The 22556-nt window shown below is 40.4% G+C and overlaps 1 protein-coding gene across 15 annotated transcripts in view; it reads right to left on the reverse strand.

Moving 5' to 3' along the window:
* The window catches only part of rap1gapa (RAP1 GTPase activating protein a), a 76071-nt gene that overhangs the window by 19464 nt on the left and 34051 nt on the right, over positions 1–22556 (reverse strand). For 3 of the 15 annotated variants that reach the window (XM_086066896.1, XM_086066891.1, XM_086066885.1), the window contains exons 1-11: positions 19798–19964; positions 15887–15980; positions 8607–8642; positions 6364–6411; positions 6011–6049; positions 4022–4216; positions 2948–3051; positions 2553–2631; positions 2431–2484; positions 2006–2089; positions 1012–1112 (exon numbers count right to left, since the gene is read on the reverse strand). In XM_086066896.1, the coding sequence (XP_085923022.1) occupies positions 1012–1112; positions 2006–2089; positions 2431–2484; positions 2553–2631; positions 2948–3051; positions 4022–4216; positions 6011–6049; positions 6364–6411; positions 8607–8642; positions 15887–15980; positions 19798–19898 (935 nt within the window). In that variant the 5' untranslated portion in view covers positions 19899–19964. Of the gene's footprint in view, positions 1–1011; positions 1113–2005; positions 2090–2430; positions 2485–2552; positions 2632–2947; positions 3052–4021; positions 4217–6010; positions 6050–6363; positions 6412–8606; positions 8643–10497; positions 10828–15886; positions 15981–19797; positions 19965–20156; positions 20426–22556 lie in introns of those variants that run through there. The other 12 variants (XM_086066895.1, XM_086066893.1, XM_086066890.1 and 9 more) reach the window with 8 other exon arrangements.

Genomic DNA, 22556 nt, shown 5'->3' on the forward strand with positions numbered 1-22556 from the left:
AACATTATTTAGTTTTGAACATGAACGTCGCACTGAAAGGGATATATTTTCATGTCTTTTAAAAATCAAAATATTTACAGTCATTTCTGGACTATAAGCCGCTACTTTTTATCACTTGCATTTGACCCTGCGGCTAATACAAAGGTGCGGCTTATCCGTCAGATCACAAGCGGGCGCACTATAAAAGGAAGCGCAAGAGCGTCAGGCAGAGCAAAACAAACCAAGTGAGTCCAAATACAGTAGGAGAGACAGAACGAGAGCGAGACAATTTGCACCCTCATTATGGACAAGAAAGTAGCGGGAACCCGGTGCGGTAACATTAAAACACCTGCGGCTTACAGTCGGGTGCGGCTTATATGCGTAACAAAGTTGAGTATTCCCCAAATTTAGCTGCGCAGCTTATAGTGAGGTGCGCCTTATAGTTCAGAAATTACTGTAATCCTAGGTATACATTTATATATCTTTAAAAATATATATATATTAATAATAAATAAATAAAACACACGCTTGGAACATTTCTGGCATTATTTTAAACATAGAAAAAAAATATTACTTAAACAATGACTCAATTAAAATGTATTGCACATACATTTGAGAAATTGTGCCTAAATAATTGTTTAAAAACAAACACAAACGCAATGAACTTAAAATCTAAACAACCAAACTGTACTTTGACAGTGATTCCATCAAATACCACTAGGGGGATCCTGCACAACATTAGCAATACGAATAGAACCCTTTGAGAATCACCATATTTACTGTATCATCATCATTGCCCACTAGGCGTAGCACCACGTCAGGGGTGGGGCAAAGGAAAGGAGGAAGAGGAAGAGAAGAACATCTGGCGGACAAAGGGTCAAACAAAACAATACCAAAAACACGCGATTGCCAATTAGTCAGTTTCAACCTCAATCTGTCATGGCGTGGTAAAGCCGATGATTCGTTGTTTTCCCTCTATAACCAACTCGGCGATGCAGTATGTATTCATTTGTGCTTTCAAGTCATAGTTACCTTTTAAAGTTGTGAAGCTCGATTTTCTCTCCAAGGAACTCCAGAAATTCCACAAAGGCCGGACTCTCTTGGCTATTGCCGAATAACTCCTCCTCTGAAGTCTGCATTAAAAAAAACAAACAGGAAAAACAGGATTGGAGGTGACCATGAAATGAAGTCACTCTTTGACATGTCTGCCTATCAACTGTGAACATAGCAGCAACGCACAAAAGTAGACGCCTTGTTAGCTTCTTCTGGCTTTTTAATATCAAAGTGAAGATCCTGTTGTATTTTTAAAGGCATTCACATATAATTTGCATTTGAAGTTCCATGCAAATTGAAATTGGGGAAATGTCCACTTGATGGGTATTGTTCCATTTGACTATGGATTGCATAGGAGTGAAATACTCGTATAAAAAAAAAAGGGGGAACTGAAATGTAGTTGGGAAAAACATGTCACAGCTTCATCTTGTCTACATTGTAGAACAACCAATCAACATAGGGAAATATGAAATAATTCCTTATCAAAAGGCAGAAATGTTACCTTAAAATGTATACTGTATTTCAGTACAGCAAAGTCTGCTTATAACAAAACAAAACAAAACAAAACAAAACAAAATTGCGTTAATTATTGAGGATTTTATGTCAGTTAACAATTATTTTCATCTATTGTCTTGGAAAGTGTCCAACTCTATTTAGAGTTTTTCCATCTGAAGTTACGAGTGCGCTTCTGCAGCCGACAGAGTAGGCAAGAGGCAGTGAAGGATTACTGAAAACAGCTGCGCTTACGGAACGCCATAATTAGGACCAAAGCACTGAGCGTTCCTTGAGGAAATGGAAAATTAGAATTTACAACACCAGCTTCATCATTCCTGCACTGCATGTGATTGATATAAACAAATGGCTTGGTTCATATTTGAATACTAAGTAGTACCACATAAAGAGAAGTACTACGCTTTCCAGTACCAACATTAAAATATTGCAGAATAGAAAATAAGGTTTTCTTCCTTCTTACCTGGCCAAACTTTTGATAAATGACCCCAAACTTGAAGTTGTTGCTTATGACGTGCTCATCAAAGGTCACAATAAGTCGCGAGGCCTGTGAAATAGCACCAAGCGACGTGTGGCACAGGAAAGTGAATAAACAGCAACGGAAAAGAACATGTCAAGTGAAGTCAGAGAGATTTGCTTCTAAAAACGTTATACATGCTTGGAGACTGAGAACAAGCTAGCACTCAATTGTGCAAATATAGTATTACAACCGTTTTTCGTTATTTTGGTTTTACAATTTTTGGGGGGCGTGGTTAAAACAACACCCCACCCCCTCCATCCATGCGGCACACACAAGAGTGGAAATATTTGAAATGATTTTGCAGCCTTATTCGCTATACTTGTTTCCACTTTACAGGGATTTTAATTATTCCAAAATAATTGACTTACTTTTGGATAAAGCACCGGAAAGAAGCGGTCCACGTTGACTTCCTCGCAGACAAGCTGTGGATAAATAAACAGGACATGTCAAATATACCGTTGTGGCCTACATCCTTAAATCAAAGACTCACCTTGGCCATCTGGACCACATTGGGGAACTCCGTCAGGCAGGAGATGGGAATGACATCGTGGTATGTTTTCTGCTTGGTCCTGGTCAAGTACAAAATAAATCTCTCATAAATGAAAAGTGATGTAACATTTCTCAGAATCAATCAGATGGCATGGAGAGGATCCGGTACGGGCCATTATCAAACTTCCCCACCCTTCCCCTCTCTCCTGCTCGCTCGCTCCATCCCCACCCACTCACTGGCCTAAATAGTCCATCTGTTGCCCTACTGTGGAAATGACACTTGTGTTGACACTCTCTCATGCTTTATGACTTTTGTGATAACACTGCTAGGGGCCCAGCCGATTCGACTTCTTCTGTCCTGACCGGTTGAACTTCTCTACAGCGTGTATGTGTTACCTAAGCATTAGCCGGAGATGCTCCTGGTCGCCGATCACGTCGTACTTTAAAGAAAACACCAGATGTCCCAGGGCGCTGTCCGCTGAATAGTAATTAAAGTGTTCCTGAGGGCACAATGCAAGAGTACGGCCATTTGAAAATGAATACAGTATCATACCCGGAAATACACACACACACACGTTTATTTTACTATCTTTGTGGGGCCATTTCATTGACATAGTGCATTTCCCAGCAAAATGGCCCCACATGGACGGGTGGGCCCCACAACTCTGTGAAATCCCAGAATGTTGGCCCCACTATGTAAAACAAGACCACACACACACACACACACACACACACACACACACACACACACACACACACACACACACACACACACACACACACACACACACACACACACACACACACACACACAGGTTTGTTTTTTCTATCTTTGTGGGGCATCTCATTGACATAATGCATTTCCTAGCCCCTTTCCCTAACCCCAACCATCAAAAATTATTGCCTACCCCTATTCCTTACCCGAACCTCAACCATAACCCAATTCAAACCTAAACTCTAAAACCAAGTCTTGACCCTCGAAAAAAGGTCTAAACTTGTGGGGCCCAGCAAAATGGCCCCACATGGACGGGTGGGCCCCACAACTCTGTGAAATCCCGAAATGTTGGCCCCACTATGAAACAAAAACAAGACCTCACACACACACACAAACACACACGCACGCACAGACTTTCCGCAGCGTCCAAATCCCCATCAAATTTGTTCATATTAGGCACTAACAATAACAGTTGGCGAAGGTTAATGCATCTTCACTTGCACATGTGCAGAAAAAATACACATGATGCTAGACAATTGCTTATTCATTAGCTTACAGTAATGAGCACAAAGTAAAATTGATTGTTGAGTCCTTCATGAGGGAAATTTTGCTCATTTGTGCAGGAAGTGCACTTGTTACTTATTGAGCAGTTTTCGAGTAGTGGTGGCTCAAATTATCTTTTCCCCTTTTAAATGAATGGAAATGCCACTGAGCCATCAGAATGAGTTTCCAAACATACAGTACTAATGACAAACCTTTGCCAGGAAGTGTTTGCGGTAGAGTGTGGCCGTTGTGTTACATTCCAGCTTTGTCCGGGTGTCCGGGGACAAAGTCTGCAACGGCTCCGACGAGTCCGGATTATTACCCAGCTCGTGATTTGTTCCTTCAATCCAGTACCCGCCAAACTGTGGCAAAAGGATGAGAGGAAAGGGGCTCTTCCTTCCCAAAATCTGTCAGCGACAAGTGAAAAAAGTTAGAGAACCTGTAAAGGGACAAAAACTATGTCCTGTAAATTTGACACAACACAGAGAAGAGTATTGTTAACAAGCCTGCTAAATTTGAATGAATAAAAAAAAAACGCCAAGTATATAAAATAAAGCTCCAAAGGCCTGAAAAAAAATAGCGCCTGCCTTTCAGCAATGTGTCGGCTGAAGCTAACATTTAGCCCTCCATCGAATACAGTACTATACGTTCGTTCATACAATATGCGCTAATTCGCTAAAATGTCTTAACTTTCTCTCTAGAGTTGCAGCAATGCTAAGAGAGGCGGCGCAAAGTCATCAGTGGTTTCTGTTTGTTTCGATGACAAGAAAACCAAAAGAACGATGTTGGCAATTTTGCACATTGTGGGGCATGCTCTTGCTTGTACACAACGTTGTACGATTACTACAAAAAAAACTGGGGGAAAAAATTCACAGGTAAAATTTAGGGGTGTCAGGTGATTAATTTTTTTTATTGTAATTAATCGCATGACTTCTAAAATTAACTCACGATTAATCACAAATTTTATATCTGTTCTAAATGTACAATAAAATATATTTTCTAATTTTATACTCTTAACATAAAAATGGAAAAATTGTTAAACTAATAGAAATATGGCTGCATATTTAGTAATTTATTCAGTAATTTAATAATATTTCATACAATTGAGTTAAAATGAAAAAGGATGTACTCTACTGTAAAAAAAATGTGAAATGAGTGATATTGAATTGTGATGGGGTCATTTTTCTGCCACTAGATGGCATAATTGCATTTGTAAGACCTTGGTGCAATCAATTTTTTAACATGAAGTAACTTGTGAATTTCTGCATATTTTTTAAATTGTAAAATACAACTTGACCCCAGTTTCCACAAATATATGCATATTATTACATTTATTACTGCTAAATTTTGACGTGTCTGCTGCGTTGCGATTCCCTCAGAACACGCTTTCCAAGTAAGGGTCAATCTTTATTCACGTGTTAAAAAAAATAGTGGCGTTGAAGGAACTTAAAATTAACACACAAATTTTGACACCCCGAGTAAGAGCATTTTTTTTAATTTTCTTTTTTTATGTTCAATATTGATGGCACATGGCATCGACAAAAAAATAAACCTCAAGAAAATCAATTGACAAATGAACAAGTTACAACTTGTTTTCAATGTCCACCTTTGATAGAATGTCACCCCTGCCAACATGGCCGCCACGTTGGAATGGCGGTTAGCCAGGCTGCTATGCTTGCGTATCTAGCGTTCATATCTGTGACACTAGCAGCTAATAAGTTACTGGGCGCTAGTAGACTGCCAATTCACAGGGCAGCCGTCCAACTCGCCATCGGCTCACCACATATGCCGCGTGTGGCCTAACACCTCAGGGAAGATACATTTTTGTGGGGTCGTAGGCATAGCTAGATGGCTAAATGCACACTGTAGTAGTTATAAACGGGCCAAGGAAACTCGCAATTGCAACGGATAGCCACAGAGGAAATGATAGCGCTGAGGGGGACGGCCCACGACATGCCAGGGGCCCAAGTGTGTCACTGGGCTTCGATTTAGCCACGGCCCAAAAATCCGGAGAAGGCAAAAATTAGTTTAATGCTTTATCTCAACAATTCAGGACTCAATTGTTCTCAGTCTTTGCATGTGGTTTCCTCAAACATATATAATGTACTCTATTAAGAAGAAAAAAAAAATCACAAAAATGACTTCATAGGGTCTTTAACAAATCCTACATGAGCACCGGGGATGGGAGTGCTGCATCCTACCTCGTGGACACTTGGATAGGGAATATAGTCCTCCTCGGTCTGAAAAGAGAGCTTTGGTTTGTCATCAAAGATTCATAGTTGAAAAATAAAGAGCAAGTTAATTCTTCAGTAACACATTGCTTTTTTTCCAACCTCAAATAGTTTTGAGCTGTTGTTAATGAGAGGCCTGTAAACTTGCAGGTTTAATCATGTTTGCTGTTACTGGGGGTCACATTAGACCAGAGGATAATGAATTGGAAGAACTGACTGAAAAATTACCACAAGACTTAACTATGAACGTATTCGACTATGCAAAAGATGAGCTACTTTCTGCCGTATGATGAATATCCCGCTGTCTCCATAAAGACTCGTACCTTGAGCGGAGGTGGAAAGGTGCATCTCTGCTCATCCATCCTGTTCCCCTGCGAGATGTAGAAGAAAAAACAGACGAGCGACAAGTCATTTATCAAGCTCAATTCAAACACAAAAGTGACAACTGCAACAAAATGACAAAGCGGTTTTCTCCAAGAATGCACAGCGGGCGGCAAAGGGAAAAAAAATGTCAGGGAGGGACAGATGGAGGCATACAGACAGACAGGCAGAGTGAAGTTAAGGGCGCTAAAGAGTCTGTTAGCACGTAGAGCAAGTGCGATGAGTGACTTCTGAGGGGATTAAAAAGATGCGGAGATAAGTGACGCCTCCACGCTCGAGCATCTGTTGGAAGTTTAAAAGAGAAACGGCAGGAATGTTGCGGACAAATATGCAAGGTGACACAATTAATAGCCATAACATTGGGCGTGACAGCATTGGATTTTTTTTTTTTTTTTACAGTAGTGAAGAAAGTATAATGCAAATAATAACGCTCTATTTAAATGTTGGCTTTCTCAGGTCGCTACATGAGACGTCATTCAAGACCTGTGATTGCGAAGGCTAAATATTGTGTCATGTGACATCAGACCCCGCCCCTGAGCAAGATTTCATTGTGGGGCCCTACAACGGCCATATTTAATGGCCTGGGAAAAAAACTAATTGTCGACGGACGATGGGGGACCCCGCCATGAAGGATGGCACTGTGCGTGATCTGCATGTAGCGACGGGCTCCGTGTGAGAAACAGCTGATCTGATGAGTGAGGAAATTAATTTGCTATGTTCTGTTTCATTGTTAAAAAAATAGATTTTCCAATCAAATTCAATTTAATCTCAAATTTCCAGTTCAAGGGAAGCAAAACAGGCATTTGAGGCTAAGAGCTATAACCTATATGCCAGCAGTTCCTAAGGACTTTTATCTATTTCATAATATTTCATGTTAAAGTTTGCTCAATGACAATGGTACATTTTCATGATCAATGATAAACAATTTATCTGGCTGTAAAAACAAACAAACAAAAACAACAGGAGTTGAAAAATCCAATGTGACATTTTACCCCATATAATGTGACAACCTACCCGTTGGTGGGGCAACATGTCACATGTTCATTCCCTCTATTTGATGGCTTATAACAAAGTATGAAAATGACATAAATACAAATAATATACCTAAGACTTTAGTCTTTCATCTGTTTATATATGATGTATCGATTCCAAGAAATATATAAAAGTATAAAAAGTGATAAAACTAGCCCCTGGTCTTCCCTTTCAGCGCTTGTGGTGGCAGCCTGTTTGCAACAGCTCCATTATCGTTCCAGCCTCGTGCTGGGCCATTTTGCACTATTGCAGCTTTTTGGCTGTGGTATTTTATTGAGCGCAAATTACTGAGGCTACTGGACTTTTGACCATTTTGTTTACAACGCTTCAACCGTAAAGTCGTCCATTTGGCCAAGAATGCATCCTGGAGGAGAGTTCAAAAAGAGAGCTGGCGGTGAAATGATGTAAATCGAGGCGACTAAATGTGACGGGGGATTTGAAACGTTCCTTCTGTATGTGTGTTACTCATCGTTTGTTTACATTCAAATTTCAGCCAACACGGTTGATGTCATGCATTTCAACATCCTGGCGTCCTCATACTGGTCATTGGCGACTTCATTGTTGCTCCTCTCATTTACTAACATTTGTATTCTAAATGGCAATATAAAGGGAGCTCTTGCATATTTTAATTAGAAAATAATATTTAATTGAGTTTTTATTTGATTTACTGTCTTTTATGTAAAGCAAATTAAAGTAGGAAAGACATGGTATAGAAAACCAAATATTACTCAGATAGTCTGTTACTAAAGTGAAACAGATTATAATCTTTCTTTTCTGAGAAACTCATTACATTAGATAGTCTATAATCTAAGTGTTACATTAAACCTCTTTCTAAAGAGACGTGAAAAATTACCACACAAGTAGTTTTAATTAGATGATGACGTGATAACCTAGGAATTGATGACGCACACATGAAATGAGCTCTAATTTAAAATTGTCATTTGTCGTGGGCCAGATTGACTGATTAAAACAAACATGGTTTAAAGGTTTGTTGGAGCGCAGGGGAGGGTTTGTGAGGTGGGATAAAAAGCTTACCGTGCAGGAACAAACAATGTTAATAAAGCAATTTAATAATCGAATTTCAAGACGGATTAGGAGCCACACTGATGCCGTGTTAGTTGCTGGGACCATTAACAAAATGTAGCCACCTTACCTGCATCTTTTCAATCATTTCAAATAACTCGGCAGTCTGGAGAGAGGAGAGGAAATGCTTTTGAGATGTCTGCTTGCTCACTCGCTTTTCGGACTGATGTTCAACGTCTAGCATCGTTGCACTCCATTCAGGAGACAGAAAACAAAGCACTGCAGCGTTGCGCCACGCCTACGCACAAATCTACTCTGGTACTGCAAGAGTCTTAGCATTTTATTTGAAAAAAATCAGTTGATCCCTGTATGACTGAGGTGGCAGCTCGACAGGACTGGCAGGGGCATCAGAACATTGTAGATTAAAAAAAACGGGGCTGATTCTTCTGATCTTGAGATGCGCTGTATGTAAATCCGTACTCCACCTTCCCACCAGGACACAGCCTGTATTTTCTGGCAGCGGGGGGGGGGGCCAACTATGAAAATCTGCCTTGTGACTGTAACAGTACATAAGTGCATTTACATTTGTCTGTCACTATGGAAATGTTCATTGATGCACACTCTCCCTTATTGAACAAATACAACAAATGTAATCTAATCTAGTTTCTCATCGACTCAGACGTGCGTTTGGACAAAGCCATCAAGGCTGGCGCTGCCTCAGTTAACATGTGCGCTACCATTTGGTCCATCAAGTGTTAAAATAACAAAAGATTAGACCAACTCAAAACACTTCGACCTTAAATTATCTTTCCCCAGTGAAATGAATAGAAATATAATTTATGTGTTTTGGCTTAGCAAAAAAAAGAAAGAAAAAATAACACTTTATTGTACTTAATATATAGTAAGGGGTCCATAAGTAAATAGAATGTAAACCATGAAACTGTTTTTTCCACATCTTTTACATCACTTCAGCAGAAATTGTGCCGCTCCTTCTTATGTGTTCGCATTTGCCACCTGGGGGCAGTATAACACAGACATACGGACCTAAAGTTGCTGGAAATGTCACAACTAAGATCAGTAAGCCAAAATTAGTAGATCCTCGCCGAGGATAAAGAATATATGCATGTGAGTAAATGTAATTGGGCTATGAGTTATATAGTGTTTTTCCCGACATTAAGGTAGTCAAAGGGCTTTAACACGTCAGGAGCAGCTGGGCGTTCGATATCTTTCTCACGAACGCTTGGACATGGTCACAGGGCTCAGGATTGAACCCACAACCTTTGGGTTTGGAAATGACTGCCATCTGAGTCATGAGTATTATTATATCTGTCTACAGTGCATGCATTGTTCCACCATTTGCGTTAAAACACTGTTTTGCTAATGCTAACGACATTTTGCATTAAAAAAAAATACATAACATGTCATTCTTACAGTTCTCTGTTTGTTTTAAGTTGTGTTCAACTTTAACAGTATACGTTCTCCATCTCGCCTACAATGCATGTTGATGACTTTAGACCCAGGAGAAAGCTGTCGTCCGGCATTTCCTGTTAACTTTTAATGGGACAGACAACAAAGAAAAGTAAAAAAAAAACAAGCCAGAACCAGCAAGGCTGTCTGTCCAAATATGTTTGCTGACCAACTATAAGACAGCACCGCAATCCACATGGAGTGGAGGCAGGTCAATTCAGCCAGTAACGCGTGTACAGAGCGATTGCGCGCTAGCTTTCAGTGTGCGTACAGCTAAAGTCCTCCACCATGTGCAAACAGTAGTCCGCCACAAACCCTCAAGGTAAATAAAAAGCAGACTTCAACCATGTTAACCAGAGATTAAAGTTACAGCGGATACACCTCATCTGCGGACTGAAAGTATACGCCGCTCATTTCGATTTACCTTCAAACCTCAAATCCATCAATCAATTAAAAGACCCGATTTCACATATGCAACCTGAGATCAGATCAGAGTTTGAAGTGAGATTCTTTGGCCAAATTCTGTAGTTAGGATAGTAAATAAGAAGACTTACATGTCTGGGTTTGATCCAGTGAGCCCGAGTCACCATTGCAGAGGGGATTCTTGGATTTTTAGCCATCCTTCTTTAAGATGTTTCAAAGATACCACAATGTAATCTATCTTTCTACGAGACCAGCACCATTCCCCGGCTCAAAACATCCGTCTTGTAGATCCACACTCAAAGCGGGCAGAAGTTGGTCTGAGGTCGCATAAAAGATGTCAGTGGTGTCTCATCCCAACTGCTTGTGGTATGACGAGCCACACACCTGAATTGAAGTTAGCCCTCGCACCTATGTACATCTTCTCCACAGGTGGAGCTACTCTCCTCGTACTACATTGGAAACAATCACTCAGGTCGAAAGCCATCAGTTCCTGTTTAAACATCAGTAAGCTTATCTAACCAGTAAAATAAACATCAAGGTAGTTTTCAATTATTTACAGAACAAATAAGGCATTTAATCGCACTTTTCGGTTATTGCACGCCAAGTGAGCAAGCGTCTTCCTCGGTGCCATAATAACTGGCACAGCAATAAGTGATGTCAAGTTACAGTATTTCTCAATTGCTGAAACACGAAACCCTATCATCGTAAACAAATTCTTAGTGTATTGAACCAACTTATTGATTTGATCACACTTCTGATTGAACCATAAGCATTTTTCACCAATCTTGCAAATTGATTTCTCCTTACTACTCCGGCGCACAGTCTCTGGTTCGGGATTTGACATACAAGCACAGTTATTAAAGTTGTTAAAAGTTTTCAGCATTAGCATTGCGTGTCATTTTGTTTTGACAGTCAGCATCCCTTTGAAAGCACTCTACTGGCATCTACAGGATTTAAGTGGAAGAGCAACGATAGAGTTTTATGTTGTCTTTTCTTTGACAAAAATCCATTTCAATTTAAAGAAATAGCTCATTTTGTTGAATATTTGTATTCAATTACAACGAGACTGATTGTAATGGGCTCTTTTGCACAAATCCACTACTTGGCTGAACTCAATACCACTCCTTCATTTCCTGTCTTTCATGATTGGACAAGCTGATTAATCCAGGTGTGCCTGACCTCAGTAACCACGACGACAATGGCCAGACACACCTAGATTAATCAATTTGTCCACTCATGAAAGACAAGAAACAAAGGAGTGGTATTCAATTCAGGAAGTAGTCGAGCTTTGCAAAGAGCCCATAGATTACAAAGCAATTAATTACATTAAATTTGGACTCTATATACTAAGAAAATGACACGACTACATTATCTTGTGTTTAAATTTCAATGACTCATCCATCTACAGTGTTATAAATCCAGATTTATTATACAACTTGGGATAAACTCTTATTTATTTTTTACAGCAGGCGTAGTAACTTGTTGCTAGGCAGAATTCATTCGGCTCAAAAATGATGCAGGAGCTGAGAGCAAGAAAACTGCTATTAACCCTTTGTGTTTTCCTTTCTTTCTTTTTTTGTGTGGCTAAAACTGTGCCGCGTGACGCACCTTGGAGAAAGACACCAACAGTCTACCGTCGTCCAAGCTGTGCATGTCTTCACTAAATGTGAGCGATTATTTTAGGTTCAGCTTGTCGTGCCATGTGATTCCAGCAGGCTTATTTTCCATCACTCATTCCAAGCAGGACTGCAGTGACGAATCAAGTTTTTTTTTTTGCCGTCACGCTAACTGCATGTTTTTATACCAGTTTGGATATGCGTGGAGCTGATAGCAATCATCTTGACACGCCGCACATGTTGCTTTTGAGGAGTTTATCACCGGGGAAGTGTGTATAACGAGGACCTCGGTGTAATTATATTACTGAATAAAGCAGCAACCATAAAGGCCACTTGGGTTAATTGCAGATTGACCTGCTTTTCTGTAGGAACCGATGAAAGCAGTTACAATCAATGCACCCATTATCACGCTGTCCTCGCGCATCCTCATCACATAAATACTGTATATGACAGTGTACAGTGTATATCGGCGAGGTCAAATCTTCGAAGCAACAATCATTTTAACAGCAAATGGTTGACTTCATGCATGGGGTGGTCTGCGTTTGTCTGAGGACAGCCTCAATTGTATGAAACCTTACCAGGGAGCTCTCATGGAGATGTATACAAACGACACTTTTAGACAATATTTTCAAAATCGCGTGAAAGTATTTGGAAGACGTGGACATGCAAAAAAATGGAGAGCAAACCAAGGGACTAGAAGTCCACAGGTGTATTAATAGGAAAAAAAGTAGGGTTCTTGCCGCCACCACGCGTCACGTTTACAAGTCAAATACACTGATGGCCGAACAAAAAAGTGCCGCATAGGGATAATAAAAACAAGGAGGCGCCACCTTGTGGTGTGGTGCCATACTGCGGATTTGGTACAATCAATGCAAAAACTGGATATGAGCTGTAACAATATCAATTTAGTCAACAACAAGTTTGTGGAATCTGACACAATAAACTAATAGTTGATCATTCAGAAAAACAGGCAAGTCTGAATTTAGAACTGTGTGTCTTCAGTGTAATACCATGTCATATGCTCTGTTTTCACATGTTGCTGCGCCATGTGTGTTAAGTAGCAGTTGCTCTAAACTAAAGCAGGAGGTCATCAACAGCATTTAAGCCGAGTGCTGCTTCTTGGCTACTGATTAGTGCAACAGGCTACCAGTTTTATACAAACTCCTGAAATAAGAAATTTGCTCAAATTACGTTGAATCATATGTTGTTATGAGGGCCCCGGAAAAATTGGTCGAGACAAAAATATCTGCCGCTGAGCCTGGGCAAGGCGATTACCCGAGTAATCGGTAGAGTAAGTTGATAGGGTAATCAATTCTAAAAAGATTTGTTAGTTACAGCCCTAGTTATTATTATAATTATTAGGAAACAGAATGAAAAAATGTTCTATAAATCTATAAATCTTTTCCAATGTTTATATTTTAAATTATTGACTAGAAAATCACAATTCCCCATCACTGGTGAGCTATTTGTGGAACGGGCCCGCGGGTGAGACCTGCTGTAAAGTGAATTCAGGGATTTGTTTCCAAAAACATTATACACGTTTGACAACTATGTGGTATTCAATTCAGGAGCAAAAGTTTCAACTGTCACCATTTATGTTAATTGGCATCCAGTCAGGTAGTTTGGCAGTCGCACTTTGACTTTCCAATATTGACACATGACACACAACAGCTAGCGTCTTCTCATTGCAATCCAAACAGAGGACAGCGGTGCTGTCTCTGACCACCTGAAACGTTTCCTAGTTACAAAAAAAGTCAGTTAGCTCTCATGTGCTGGGTTCCGTTTAGGAGTATGTGTATATATGTATGCAATAGAAACAGTGTTTGCTTACGCGGGCCCCATCAAATGATGTAGTGGGCCAGATCTGGCCCCCGGGCCTTAAGTTTGTCCCATGTGCCTTAGCCATGTTTGCTTCTGGATTTGGAAACACCTCAATAGAGATCCAACGACTGCAAACATTTAGTGGCGAATTGCCAAAATACCCAACTGTATGTATTAATTAATTTTCTTGTATGTTTTTTTTTATATCATTAGTGAGCTGCAAAACGTATTAGAAAACAAATTCATCTTAACTCTCATAAGTGACCTTCTTAAGAAAATGTAGGCTAGATGGTAAATACCTGTGACCAGCCTTAATAGGCACAAAAGTTCACCAAATCTCTCCCTTAAATTCAGATTAAGTGTCAGAGGAGCCTCCAGATGGCATCAAGTCCATCAACGTCATCAGCAATTCGGAACAACTGGATCCAAACTCTCTTTTAATCCTTCTCTCTTCCCGACGCTCCTCATAGATCAAGTCATTGGCGTAAGCCCCTTTCCAAAGTTGGCGGGACCTTATGAAACCATTCCAACGTGAATGAGATCCTATCCTCTTTTAATCACCACGGAGCTCAGCTCTTTTCACTCTCGGCGTTCCCAAAATATCCTCGGCAGTTTTCCCACGCCAGTCACTGCTTATTAATGATAAGACGTACGGTCTTGGCAGCACAACCATGAGGAAATGGATCTGATATGAAGTGTGACGCTTGAAATAATAAAAGACATTTGACACGCTAGAATTATATTTATATTTATTAATTATAGCTCCAATATTATTTCCTCCTAATTAAAAATGTGGGGAAAAAAATGATTAAAAGCCTCATGCTGATACTAAAATTAATTAGCTTGTTGCTCAGAACTTCACATAAATAATATTTTATAACACCAATAAACCGAGTTACAAGTTTGGTGACTTAAATACAATACCATACTTATAATAACACAAAACACTCCCATCTTAAATCATCTTTTCCTAGTCAATTAGACTAGATATTAGAAATGCCATTTACCCAGGAGTGATTTTTTTTTTTATTAAGGAAAAATAGCGCTCTATAAAAATTTACAAAGAACAGGGTAATAACCTAATTAAATGGAAGCGTTTGATACAGTGGACCGCGGATTTCTGTGGCTATTAGTGGTAGTGCTCTAAAGTGGTTTTAGATTCTACTTGGCAAGCAGGGCTTTTTGTGTTGTTCTGAGTCGGACTCTGCCCCAATGTCGTACGGTGTTCCACAGGGTTCAATGTTGGGGCCCGTGCTGTTTTCATTGTATTTGCTGGCCCTGGGTCCCATCTTAAGAAAGTGTGGCTTTTCCTTTCACTGCTTTGAGGATGACGGTCAGATCTGTCATGCCAAGCCAAGCTAAAAAGGATGCTTTCTCCTTAAGGCCACTTTTGTCCTATCTGAAGGAAAAATCAAAGCCTGGATAGCAATGAATTTTCTGACTTTATTAGTTATTAATTAAATGTTTGAACTGTCTTTTTTTTATGTCTAATTTGTACTTTATGTACTTTTGTACAGCACTTTGTATGCAGATATGGTTGTTTTTAAGCACTCTATAAATAAAGTTGAGTTTGTGCATCCAGATTTAATTTTGCGTTATGCCGCTCAGTCTCGTGTGCCCGCTTTGGCCACTGGGAGGTAGCATAATACAGTAATGCAGACACAAATGAAAAAGAAGTCAAACTTCTTCCACTAATACTAGTAGTAGTCAGTTATTTGTACTGGTACTTGTAAAGAATATATGCCTGTGAGTATTGTGAGATCTTTCTTGCATCTCTGCAGCTATAGATGCTAACTGTTAGCATGCCAAAGGCGTTTTGCATTGTTCGTTAACATTAAGTTAACCAGACTTTCCAAATCTGTGACTATTTACAAAACACGCTGATATCATGAGATGAGTTAATTCCGCTACCACCTACAGCATTTGTGTCTTAAGTTTGGTCTTGCATGTCAACGCAAAAACAAAAACAAAAAAACTACTTCACTTCTTAAAAGACTCTCAAATCAGGTCTGTCTTATCTCAAGGCACCAGTATAGTTCAAATGAACCTTATTGTGTTCTTTTTGCTTTTAATGACAACCTACCTTTTGGGTTGTCACGGCGCTGTGCGCGAGCTTTGGCTGGAACAGCTGAGGCTCTAGTGCGCCACAAATTCTGGGCTCACTCCCATCGTGTTTCCTGCAACGAGAATCAGACACCAGAGAATATCAGTCAGCAAAGGACCCTCACAATCAGGTCAACTGAGAGGAGCTCGCTTGCTCTTGTTTAGCAACAGATTTTAGTCAGCAACACTTTTTTTTTTTTTTAAGAATAAGGCACAGGAAAGGTACAGGAGTTTTTAAAATACCAATGTTGAGAATTTAAAGTGATGGAAATGGGTATGGTAGTGAAAGCCTGAAAAGGTACAATATTATAAAATAACTTCAACTAAGAATCAAATGAGTCAAGCTCATTAAATCAATGCTGTCAAATCAATTTGAAATCATTCATAATTATAGCATTACTCTGCAACATAGGTTAACAAATATTCAGAAGACTTTGGTGGAATTATTTTAGGAGAAAGGCTAAAAGGGAAAAATTTTAATGTAAAATGTAAAAATGTTCCTGTAAAAAGGGGCAGAAAATAAAAGCCTCATTCAATAAAAAAGTTTTTTTCATGTAAATATGTCTATTTTTTTCTTTCATGTAATTAAATATAATATTATTGTTCATCCATGTATGCATACAATTTATGGACATCAGTCTGTTCATCCATTACGCAAACCATCCATGCACCGTCAACAAGTTCAATCATGCAAAAAAAATGTATGATGATAAACACAAATGAGAAATGAACTGAAACAATCCTTACATGTATAGAATCCATATTGCATGTTTTCACTTGAGCCTCTGATGTACTGTATTGCATTCCGTATCTTCATGTATGACTTATTCATGGATTGCTCTAAAAACGTGACTCTCAATAGACGCGGACGCAGACAAACACCTCGTGTAACACAACATCTCTCATCTCCAAGCCGAGAGGGTCACATGCACATTTCCCCATCACGAGTGAGCGATGACATTGTCTTGCATCCTTTGCTCTTGATTCCAAATCTACCGTGATGGCTCTGTCCGCACACAACCGCCGATTTGATACTCGATTCTCCGTTGACACCGACTGGACGGTTTGTACAGCGGCCTTTTATTTGTTCCATTGATTCGGTCCGTCTCAAACACGCAACACGCTCCATCAGCTCAGCGTGGACCTAGAAACATTTTAATTACTGCTCATGCGGATCCCAGTAACAAGCTAATGTTCCGTAACAGTTCCACGGACTTACAAAAGCGGACCAAAAGCTCCATGCACTGATAAACAGTCAATGAGCCATAATGGACAACCCTTGAAACAAATCATTGGCAGCACTGAAACAATGTCGTCCCATTTGAAAGTCTCGGAGGGGTTGAGGATGTACATTTTAAAAAGCGGTTGCACAGAATACAGGTGACGAAGGCGAGCTCCAATCTTGAACATGCAGCTGTTATACAACAAGTGGAAGTTCTGCTTCATTCATATTAACTGATAGGCACACCATTTTCCCCTCCAGGAGGATCAGGAAGACAAAAAGACGGATCGGCTGTTCTGAAGACATGACTATAGGGTGGCAGTTGCAAACCTTACCAAAAAACTTCTCAAATGAATTACAAGATCAACAGAACCGATAACGTGAAGAATTGTAGAATTGCTTGCTTTGATTTAAAAAAAAATAACATTATTGTGACTCAGTTTCAGATTTTTTTTTCCATCTAAATGTTGTCCCAGTTTTCATACATCTATTCGTTTTTCATACAAAAAAAATTAATAAAAAAAATTCCTGGAATTGTTATTTATTTATCCAAAATATTTCCTAAGTTGTGTAAAAATTGTTTATTCAACAAAAAGAAATGTGTATTGCACAATGCAAGCTTTTAGTAACAACTCAAAGCAATAACAACCCTTACGGTCAAATGTCAGACCTTCAAAATAAATGCCCTCAGTTTAATAACTTTCTTGGTGGACTATATGCCACGGAGGAGGCGGGACTTCCGACGTCCAGGTTTTCACCCATCAACTTTGTTTCCGTTTCCGGTTTGCGACGTGTGGTTTGCGCTTCCGCTTTTGTGCCCCTCGGTTGCGCGTTCCCGTCGACGGGTGCGAGGCTGAGTGTGTAGTGTCTGTCTCAGTGTCCGAAGCATTTCAGATAGCCGAGACGCCCTCCCGCCGATGAGCGGGAGGCACGCGGTTCGGGGGCGCAGGGGTGGGGGTGCGAGTGTTGGAACGCGGCCAGCAGTGGCCGGAAACGGCGCTGATGTGTAAAACCCGGAAGTCCGTGGCATCTACCCCATTGACCGGTCTCGCTTAATAAATACACAAAAATTGGTTTCATTGCGACTGCTAAACACGCCACCATGGAACCAAAGAAATTGTGGTAAAACTGTTATTAGACTGACATGCTTTTATTTTGAAGGTCTGACTTTTGACAGGATGTTGTGCTGATGTTAAACCAACTTGTCCGAGTTTTGCTGAGCAAACCAAGAGGGTTGTTGTTGGCCTTGTTTGCTTATTAATGTCCAAATTATCTTACTTGCTTTTAAATCTCTCCACAGTCTGGCCCGACAGTATTTTTCTGACTTGCTTCAGCGTGTTCCCTTTTTCTCTTTGGACAACAGATCAATGCTTGCTAGTCATCCCAAAATCAAAGAGAAAACTCTCAGGGGGCCGCACTCAGTTGCGGCTGCCAAATTGTGGAATGAATTGCTTCTGCACCAACACAGGCCGAGTGTTTTGGAATCCTGACTTTGAGATGATTTAATTATTAATTAATTATTTTTATTATTTTTTTAAAATATTTTTATTATTTTTATTACTTTTATTATCTTTATTAATAATATTATTATTATTTATTTATTAATTAACATGTTTTTTTGTCTTATTTTTTGAATGGTGTTTTTATTTTTATTATATCAGTTTATAACTTTACATAGTGTGCATTGTAACAGAGCTGTGTAAGAATGCATTTCGTTCTGCTGCTGCCTCTGCATGGAACTACCTGCAAGCTCAATTCAAATTGTCGGACCTGATCCCTCTTCACACCTTTGTTGAACATCTCAGAATCCATGTTTTTTTAAATAAGTTGGCATGTTCTTTTTAACATCTCTATTCTTTATTTTTAATTATTGTGCAAATGTTTGTGTTATGCAATGTAAAATGTCTGCCTTCTTGGTCAAGTCGCTAAGGGGTGATTTTATATCTCAATATAGATTTGTTTTCCCCTCGTTAAATAAATATTAAAAAGAAAATAAATTGCAGTATTATGCACAGTAAATTCTGTAGAGTAAATTTGACTCTATTTAGAGTGGGACCAAACAAACTCAGTTTTAGAGTAACATTTACACTTGGAAGAGAGTAAAATAAAGAATTGGGGGGAAAAAGGTCACTCGAGGGTTGAGGAATGAACTCACGACATTCAGCTTAGGAGTCAACCAATCTACTCCAAACAATGTGTTTGGTCTCCTCTTGGATATAAACAAACAGTAGTAGAAGAGGCATAGCTCAGGTGGTTCAGTGGCTGTTTCCCAAGTTGAAGGTCTTGAGTTCCTTCCTCAACCCTTTAGTGACTTTTTTCCCTCCAATTCTTTATTTTACTCTCTTCCAAGTGTAAATATTACTCTAAAACTGAGTCTATTTGGTCCCACCCTAAATATAATCAAATGTACTCTAAATAGAGTCAAATGTACTCTGTGTAATTTGGTATTTTTCCTTGTGGAAAAAAAAACACATTACAAAATTTGGGTGATTTTGGGGGAGAGGCCGGAACGGATTGATGCCACTTCTATTCATTTGAACGGGTAAAGAGGATTTGAGTCATGAAACGAATCAAACTCGTATTAGAAAGAGCTCTCAAAAAAGGGCTACCCCCACATAACTTGATCATGCCAAGAAACACAAACCCATTTGATGATAGAAGATACTTACAGGACACACTGTCTGCTTCTGTCAGTGTTAAGACACCCATCGTATCCAGAGTGCGGGACGAAATGTCCACTGTTGCGCAGCTCACACATCCCGCACTGCATAGACACCCCGCCCCCCAATACACACACACACACACACACACACACACACCTGCGTAGTTAGCACGTACTGTCCAACCTCCTGCAGCTCAGCAGCACTAAGCCACAGCTTCATCCCGACAACACAACAAATTACATAACACAGTCAAGCTGGTTAAGCGTCGCGCTAGGAAGTCCCAGCATGGCGTCTGCACACACGTCCTCAGTGTGCGTGTGCGTGTGCGTGTGCGTGAGAGAGTGCAGCGTAGCAGTCAAACTTACTGGCGGCGTGGAAAGTGTGCGCAGTGGGCGGATGACTCACAGTCAGTCTCCGTCTCCCTCCCTTGCAGTTAAGCACTCAACGAGAGCTCTCGCCCCCTGTCACGCTCACCCTCCTCTCTCCTTCCTGCAGGTGTCACGGCCGGGTTTCATCCGCACCTTCGGCTCACATCCGACGTGGCACCTGCCGGCCTCGCTCGGCTCGTCACACTGATGCTCGCCGCGGTGGAGCGAAGCGTCTCCTTCGTCTCATCCCTCCCTCCTCCCACTCTCTCGCGTGCACATATGCACTCCTCGCTTGACCCTCCCTTCCCTCTCTCCCTCCCTCTCTCTCTCTCTCCCTCTCTCTTATGTGGCCCGCACGAGCAATCGGCACAAGTGTGAACACCCGTTGAAAATCGGGAGACCCTCCCCCGCGGTGCCTTCAAGTGTCGACGGAACTCTTGACGCTCACAGTGAGAAAAGCGAGCAGGGCTGATTTCACTCACTGACGGGGCTTGCCGCCGCCAGTCAGCTCGGGCTGTTGCCGTGGCAACCGCATCAGCCAAAAGATGGTCGAAACACCCACGTGCGTGTTTTCTAATGGTGCGACTGGTTCAATATGTTCATAGGAGGAAGCGTGTGCTAAAGGTTTTCATGGCGCTAAAGCAAGGTGTCCAAACTATGGCGCGGGGGCCATTTGTGGCCCACCATCCATTTTTATACAGCCAGCGGCATATACTAAAAATGGCATCTGCTACTATTAAAATTGTTATATACACTGTAGAGCTTTTCTGAATATGAAAATCAAGTAACACTTCTCTTCGTAACACTGTGGTGAATAAAGAAAACCGAATTGAGAAAAGATCACATGAATGATTACCAAGTAACTGCTTTAAAAATGGTCTTCTTACCACAGATTGTGTCACGTTTCGGTTTTGTAGGGGTTGGGATTTTGTTTTATTTTGGTGGGTTTGTTGTGTTTGTCTTGTGTTCCTGTATGTTTCCCCTGTCTCGTTATGTCTGATTACGTCCACCTGCGTGTCTTTCCCCTTCCCCAGTGTGTTTGACCAATCAGTGCCCTCACCCTATTGTGTTTCCCAGGTGTTTCTCATTAGTGTTGGTGTCGTCTTTGTTTCAGTCTAGTTGTCTACGTCCTGCGACGTTCTCCACGTTCCTGCAAAGTTCTCTCGCTCAGTCTAATCATTGCGACCCGTCTGGCCCCGTCTCCTCCAGTCACTTCTTCCCCAGTCCTCGTCCTCTCACCGGTTCCTACAAGTTTTAATAAAGCTTCTCACTTTGTTCACAATTCTGGTCTCCTCCAGTCTATGTCCACCTTTTCCAACGCACCCCTTATCATGACAGATTGCTCCTGTTTTGCTTCTGAATGTCGAGATGGGATTCCGCTGATGTCCAGGATAGGGGGTTGATATTTTCTGGTGGGTTACAGGGTCTCGGCCACCCGAAAATCTTGTAAAATTCTAAACTATTTGCCTTAAAGAAAACTGTTCAGGTAGCAGTTTTTCATAAACACTGCAATTGCTTGATTGACTCATTTGAATGCCCTTGATAAATTTAAAGGTGCTTTGTGGAGTTTGTCACTTTTTTTACTCATGACTGCCATCTCTGGCCTAAAGCGTAACTGCAGCCTCTGTGTCAAGTACGTGCGCTTGAATAAACTGTTTGTTTTTTCAGTTTTCTTGGAGTCTGAGCTGGAGTTTGGGCTGTGCTTGAAGCCAGCCTGAGCACTTTTAAAGCCTTTATAAAACCATTTTTTCATCTTTTTCTTGCACCGTATGAGGTTTGAATAATTTGAATAAGCTATCTTTTATTTCTGTACCTTGTTTTAGTTCCCAAAAACGTACAAAAACATTCTATTTTAAATATTGCCATGGTTCCAAAGTTGTTAATGTTTGGGTTTTATATGCTAGAGCATACAGAAGGCTTGATTCAGCCTCTGAACTGAAGAGGTACGCTTGAAGAATGGTAATTACAAAAAACGGCCAGCAGGTGGCAGCAGAGTATAAGAGACCAAGCAGGGACCGGTGGCAATAAGCTGTTTTCCCCACTGTTTTAAACAGATTTGTGAAAAATTATTAAATTTAGCTATATTCTAATGCTAATTGCTGCAAAACGGAAACAGATACAAATAAACATTTTTTTCCTGATGAAACAGCAGACTTTAATCTTTCTTTTGGTAGGTTCCATGTTTTTATTAGCAATAGAACAAGATATTCTGTGAGCCTTGCAAAATCAGTCAAGTATCCAGTAAAGCAGCCGGGAGCGAAGGGGGTTGCTTCAGTGAAAATGGCTGCGAGTGAATGAGTTAAATGTCTTTAGTTCTTTGTTTTAAAATGTTGTACTTTTAATCATGTAGAGCACATTGAGTTAGCTTGTGCATGATATGCGCTATCTAAATAAAGC

Source organism: Leptonotus elevatus, chromosome 2 (genome assembly GCF_054856555.1).
Source record: "Leptonotus elevatus isolate MCC_2025b chromosome 2, RoL_Lele_1.0, whole genome shotgun sequence".
NCBI lineage: Eukaryota > Metazoa > Chordata > Actinopteri > Syngnathiformes > Syngnathidae > Leptonotus > Leptonotus elevatus.